The sequence below is a fragment of the Channa argus genome, chromosome 17 (assembly GCF_033026475.1).
Source record: "Channa argus isolate prfri chromosome 17, Channa argus male v1.0, whole genome shotgun sequence".
In the NCBI taxonomy this organism is placed as follows: Eukaryota; Metazoa; Chordata; class Actinopteri; order Anabantiformes; family Channidae; genus Channa; species Channa argus.
Genome location: NC_090213.1, coordinates 8,281,338 through 8,288,121, shown reverse-complemented (window position 1 = coordinate 8,288,121; position 6,784 = coordinate 8,281,338). Strand labels below are relative to the sequence as shown.

The following is a 6,784-nucleotide window of genomic DNA, read 5'->3' as shown; positions in this document are numbered from 1 at the left end:
GCGCATGCTCAGTGGAGACTGTACCTACAAGTGTTCATCGCAGGAGGGGAGCAGATCAACACAATGTGCGCACATTCATCACTGTGTTGTGTTAAATATTAATATCACAGTCAGCTTAGCAAAATGTATGAAGTTTTAATTAATACAGTAATAAAAATCAATATTTTCTTATGACTAATTGTTGTAAAGGAAATCCTTCAGTCCTTAATCAAGTAAAAGCAATTATAATCAGGATGATCTACCTAACAGTACCTTACTATTTGACATGATATTATATAAATGTCTCCATTCCTGTTCTTATTACAAGTGTTTTAGGTCCCACCACCGTTACTACCGGGGCAGAGCCAGAGGGGTGGCCTGAGGTGGCTCTAAGCCTTCCCCCAAAATCTGATTGTCCCCCCCCCCCCCCCCCCCCAGGTACCACCCCATGCCAGAGTGAGAAGTTTGTAGGTAGAACTTCCAGCACAAGGAGAAATCTCCAAATCAGAAGCGGAAAATTGGATTGAATTAGATTATTCTGTACATTCAAGCTCTTTGTAACTTTTAAGGTCACTTTTCAAATGTGCTTCCCTATTTTGTGTTTGTGTGCCCCAGTTTTAATTGTAAATAATAATCTTTGAGTAACAGGAGTGATGAACAAGTTCAGACATGCCTTTACATTTTTATAGAAATATTTTCATAGCTACTTTGTGACTTTAAAAAATCTGTCAAATACTATTCACGTGAACTTGTTAGTTTAAAATTGTCAGGATAACTTGGATTTGTGTTCCCGTACCACTTGTGTACACTGTACTGTAAAAAAAAAAAAAGATGACTTGTCTCAAACCACAATATAATTTTGGAAATCAAGCTGGCACTAGAGTGAGATTTAACATGGAACCACTCAGCTCAACCCAGCCCTCCCTTCCTCTGCTCCACTATACTCCACCCAGTCCCAGAGGTGGCTTTTAGTCATTATGAAATTACAATAAATAAAAAAAAAGACACACACTTACCACACAAGGAGAAAAAACACCGAAATGGCGTGTGGTGGAAAGTTTTTTCTCTCTCAAGCCCTTCACTGAGCAAGGTGCAGACGTCGGCCTTCTCTGATTCCGGGATGCACCACTGTAAATGACAGGAATCTCACTGAACTGCTGCCAGAAAACTTTGACAACACCTTTCCACAATATGTTTTGGAGCAGATTTCAATTTAATTATTATTTTTTTTAATATAAATACTGTAGCTTTAAATAAACAGTACCATGAGCAAGTTTGCATGCGCTAATATGTGCAGGACAACAATGCATGCTTAGCTTGGATGGTGATAGCCGGAACCTATTAGCATATGTTTTAAATGTTATTTTTATGTTTAATGTATTTTATTGTTAACTGTCCAAATTTTTGCAAGTTCTTTTTTCACCTACAATTGACCCTTGAGGACAATGAAGTTAAAGTCCGAAAGCAAAATGGACGTCATCGGGGGTTTGAAAACATGCAGAGCTACTGTCAAGGACAAAAAAATAATAATTTTTTTTAATCTTATCAGTGCCACATATTAACTTTTTATTTGATCATTTAGATACCATGTTCTCTAGTTCTCACACCTTCTGCACATACGCTTGTTATTGAATATATCTAAATGTAAATAAAAGCAAGAACTTTTAACTTGTGTCTCACGTTAGTCTTTTGATTTAAAACCCAAATGGTTTTAGTATAAAAACACAAGTTAGTTGGTCTTGATACCCAAAAATGTTTGGTGGGGACTATATTGAACATATACTGGATTCCTTAGTAGCACAAATGTACCATGTAAACACAGAATTGAAGCTTTTCATTATTTCATTCTTTGTTCCCATTAGGCCAGGATGCCCTTGAGTTGTGTGTTCAATTGTCACGTGTCTGTCCTACTGTATCCTGTACATACTATAAATACCTCTGGGTCTCAGTCCAGATCCTGGATTTAACCACGATGATGGACACTTTCACCTTCCTGTGCATCTTGAGCATTTTTGTTCCTCTTCAGGTGTCTGGCACCTCAGCGGAGGAGGTTGAGACCTTGGCAGTGAGTAAATAACAATGGCATTTCTATTGGGCAGTTTACATGTGGAGTTAATGTGGAGGCATATTCTTGTTTCATCTTTAAAATTCCAACTGTTGTTTTTGTTTTTAATATACAATGCATTAACCTCTCTTTTCGTTTCATCTCTGAAAATCATACACATGCCTGAAGGGTGAGTGTTTGTTATTGCTATTCATACATGAACACCAATAACTTTAGTGTGTTCATTCACATTTTAACTTCCACATTTACATGTTTTTGGTTATAATTGTATTATTTAGGTGCCCTGCTAATCAGCTCCTCAGACGCGACTGAGATTGTGAACAAGCATAATGCCTTGAGGAGGGATGTTCAGCCTACTGCCAGCAACATGTTGAAAATGGTAAAACTCTTTTAATGCAGTTAAAATGTCATAACTTCAAAAGTCTGAACTGTTTGATTCAGAGCATGAAATGTTAATTTATCTAACTTATTATAGTTTGATTTTTAACATGTTCCCTCAGATACTGTAGCTTATTAACAAAGCATAAAACGATTGTTCAGACAAGCACAGAGCTCACAATGTGGTGTAATTACTGTAGAGATCTACATGTGCCGATTTAACGGCCCCTCTATTCTCCGCTACCCACAGAGCTGGAACAGCGAGGCTGCAGCCAACGCTCAGAGATGGGTTAACACCTGCTCCATGAAGCACAGCTCCGACAGCTCCAGAGTGATCAGCAGTAGGTTTGCTGTAACACATTAAGCTGCATTGTAATAAGTATAAGTCTAATGCAAACCAGCACAACAGCTCTGCCACATATTCTACTGTCAAGAAGCTTTTATTGTTCTGTTATATGTTTATTACTGAGATTAGCACTACTTTTCTTATACATGAGAGATGTATATGAAAACAAGAAATATTTGGCCCCTACATGAATATGGAATAAATTCATGCTACATCTGATAAAATGTACTGTATTTAATAAGTTGTTTAAGAAATCTGTAGAAAAGCTATTTGTGTTTGTACACTAACAAATTCTAACTCAGCTCAGTTATACAAAAAGATAAACAGAAAATAAATGCTGATAATTGTTTGAGAGATAATAAAAAAATTGTTTAATCGTTTCATTCTCATTTTGCATCACTTGAGGTGGCATGTGCTGATGTGTCTCTACCACATCAGAGGGGTCATGAAAAGCCAGTGTCTCTTATTTAATAAAAGCCAGTCAAATATGAGCAGGCCGCTGTGTAGGACTCAAACTAACGTCATGTCATTTTCACAAAAAGAAAAAATTGCTAATACAAATTGGAGCTTGCACATGGTTTGTTACTGCATGTTTCAAAGAAAGAACTATTTGACACTGACGTGGAAGTAATTATAAATAATAATAGAATAATTATGTTTTAATGGATTTCATATAAATGCAGCCATATGTCCTCAGGAGGAAGAGTTAGGGGAGAGAGGGTTTAACTCCTTTGTCATTTCAGGTGTTATCTTGAACTCAACATAAATATTTTTTTAATATAATAAAGTATCTCTATCCTCCTCTTTGACTGCAGCTAGTGGCTGTGGAGAGAACTGGTACAAGTCCACTGCCAAAATTTCCTGGAGCCAAGTCATCCAGTCCTGGTACGATGAGGTAAAGAACTGGCGGTATGGAGTGGGATCTACAAACGGAGGAGTGGTCGGACACTACACACAGGTGCAGTTATATATCACACCGGCTTCGCTTATGTTACTATTTCAATGTGAGTACGTAATATACGCATTCACCATAAAACAGATCACTGGATCAATATTTTTTCTCTTTGATCAGGTTGTCTGGTACAGGTCCAACCAGGTGGGCTGCGGCATGGCCTACTGTCCCAACAATGAATACAAGTACTTCTATGTCTGCCAATACTGCCCACCGTAAGTACAAAACATACAATTGAGTGTTGTTGATAAAAATAAGTGTTAACCCTCCATTCATTTAAAGATATGATGGATTTCTCTAACTGTAATGCAAATAAGGTTGAAAATATAATTATAAGCACTTTGCAGTTTACCAGTGACTGTTGACAGATAATTAAATAGAGTGAGATGTTTGGGCTCATATCCAGTCAGTGTTTTATGTTCTCATGTTTAATGGTTGATTGATGCGGTGGCTTACATCACAGTGGAAACTACCAGTACGCTCGCCCCTACACAGCAGGACCCTCCTGTGGGGACTGTCCCAACGCCTGTAGTGACAAACTGTGCAGTAAGTAGCAAATACATCAGTCCAAGTTTTTAGATTCTTGAAACTGAATTTCTGATGAGGTCTAAGATATTTTGTGGGTTTTACTAGTTGTATTCCAAGTGTCTATTAGGTGAACTTTTCACATCGTTTCCTTCAATGACACTTGAATTCCTGCACCTGTGATTCAATATAAAACTCTTTTTGACTTTTTGCCACATTAACTGTATAAAAAACCCAATTACACTACATGTGCTTTTGTGTATGTGCCAGGGGTGAATAAGTAGCTCTGTGGCTCCAAGCAGAGGATTATCTCTGTATCAGCGCATTACTTAACTCATAAAAACCGGCAGCTGTTCCCTGAATAACACATTTGCGTGGATGCAATATTTACTGTAGCAGCTCTTTATTCGGGATCAGAGAGAGTATTTTTCCACCTGTTGGCTTTGTTTGCCATTTATATTGGCATTTCATTTATTATTGCCACATTGTGCCACTGTGCTGAAATTAGGTTATGGAGACAATTCAGGCCAGATGACCAAATGACATGTACTGCAATGCAAATGCAAAATGTACTGTTACATTTTATTTTTGCTGGCAGGAGCACAGTCTCATCTTTGTTTTGGGGAGAACAGGAGATGGTCTTTTAACATTTTCTAATTTCAGATTTATATGTTTTTTCAGCCTTCATTTGTCAGATTTACTGTAGAAAAACAAATAGTTACATCAAAAAGATATTTGTGTGGGGGCCAGGGGTAATAAAGATGAGGAGGGCAACAGTCCTACTCTCTCTCTGTGTCAGGCCACATATTTTACACATGAAAATCAGCAGCTGGTTTCTGGTTCACTCATTCATGTTCATGGTCAGTGAGAGTAGCTGTATTTCCACCGTTTGGTTATGGCTGCCGAATATGGGGGAGTGCCCTCCATAACATTACAGACGAATTCTCTGTTCCCAAAAAATTTTGATTTGTAATTAAACAGTGGTTAAAGTGCACATTTTCAGCGAATTTTGGATTTGTGTGTTTGGCCTAGACGTGTGGCTGCTACAGTAACTGGCCCACTTATCTCAACTGACAATTTAACTGAAGGCAAAATTAATTTCGAATTGTATGGATACATTCCGTCTGCTAAAGTTCAACCAAATGCTTAAAAACTCATTGACTAGTTGTTGTTTTTTTAAAGCTACTAAATAGAGAATTATTGAACGGCAATCACCTAATCTGGACCCAATTAAATATGTCTTCCATATGCTGAAGAGCAAAACTTAAGGAGAATAGCACTTGAAACTAGATTGATCTAAAGACTGCTGCAGTACAGGCCAGGCAAGGCATCACCGGAGCAGATACAGCACGCTGCAAATGGTTGATGTCTTAAATCACAGATTTCAAGGAGTGACTGCGTGCAAAGACTATGCAATGTTTGCATGTTGTCCCCGTGCTTGCGTGGGTTTCCTCCCACAGTACAAAAAGCATCAATGTGAGGTTAATTGGTGACGCTAAATTCCCCGTAGGTGTGAATGTGTGTGAACGGTTGTCTGTCTGTGTGTCTCTCTGTCTAGCCCTGAGACTAGCTACCTGTCCATGTCCGACCTTAAACAGGATATGCATCTACAGATAATGGATGCATTTACTGGGAAGGGATTACCCGCTCTATAAACTGCCATTTACAACTTATATTCTAATTGTTAAAGCAGTGGGTTTTTTGTGTGTTTTTTATTGCTGGAGTGACGTAGTCTGATCTATTTTGTCTAAGGGTTATTATCTTTTTATTTATAGGTTATTTAAGCTTTCTTTGACAGATTTATAGTTTTAAAAACAACTACTTTTATTTAAAGCTTTTTTGTGGGTGGGCCAGGGGTGATAAAAGTCCTCTTTGGTCCCTGTTTCCATCCCTGATTCGTCCATTAATTCTTTCCTGTGCTGATTGTCTTCCAGCCAACCCCTGTCCTTACTCAGATCAGTACAACAACTGTCCTGAGCTGAAGCAGCAGTGGGGCTGCAGTAACAAGGATGTGGCGTCTTGGTGTCTTGCCTCTTGCAAGTGCACCACGCAGATTATTTAAACGCCTCAGACCATGAAGGCCTTGGCTCAGTCAGTTTCAATAAAGATATCCATCTTTAAAGCTTGTGTTTGTGTTCTGTATCCAGTACTTACTCATCAAAAAAGGACCCAAAAGTGTCACCTCTTTGTGCTGTGGATAAATAAATTCCCTCAGATTTACAGTAGTACTTAGCACTTTGACTGGTGCGCTAATCAGCAGGGATACAAAGGGAGTTTACTTTGGCTCAGTACCTCTCTAGACAAAGAGATCTGGTTGTGTATGAGATGTACACTCACAAAAAAGGAAGGAGAACACACTTGATGGGGTGGACTTGGCAGAAGTGTGGAGGAAAAGTTCATTCTAGAGATTTCCAAAAATCCAAGCCAAGAAACAAACCTGGTGTCTGTGGCCAACAGTAACTTGTTTTTTTTCCTCATGTAGTACATTTAAGACTTAAGCACCTCGACTTCCTGCAAGATTGTAAGATTGTGAATTGTG

General features: G+C 38.5%; 1 protein-coding gene across 1 annotated transcript; it reads left to right on the top strand.

Annotated features, from left to right (window-relative positions):
* Nucleotides 1–1,907: 1,907 nt before the first annotated feature.
* Nucleotides 1,908–6,361, top strand: LOC137102380 (cysteine-rich venom protein-like). The gene is made up of 7 exons (XM_067481846.1): nt 1,908–2,045; nt 2,323–2,423; nt 2,673–2,763; nt 3,584–3,726; nt 3,841–3,935; nt 4,184–4,266; nt 6,180–6,361. Exons 1-7 carry the CDS (start codon nt 1,952–1,954, stop codon nt 6,305–6,307), a joined length of 735 nt encoding a protein of 244 aa, XP_067337947.1. The 5' UTR covers nt 1,908–1,951; the 3' UTR covers nt 6,308–6,361.
* Nucleotides 6,362–6,784: the final 423 nt, after the last annotated feature.

Bases quoted from the DNA above. Each gene is read 5' to 3' on its own strand.
- LOC137102380 (XM_067481846.1), top strand. From the start codon at position 1,952: ATGATGGACACTTTCACCTTCCTGTGCATCTTGAGCATTTTTGTTCCT. The intron at 2,046-2,322 runs TGAGTAAATAAC...TGTATTATTTAG, and splicing joins GGAGGTTGAGACCTTGGCAG to GTGCCCTGCTAATCAGCTCC. The intron at 4,267-6,179 runs GTAAGTAGCAAA...ATTGTCTTCCAG, and splicing joins CTGTAGTGACAAACTGTGCA to CCAACCCCTGTCCTTACTCA.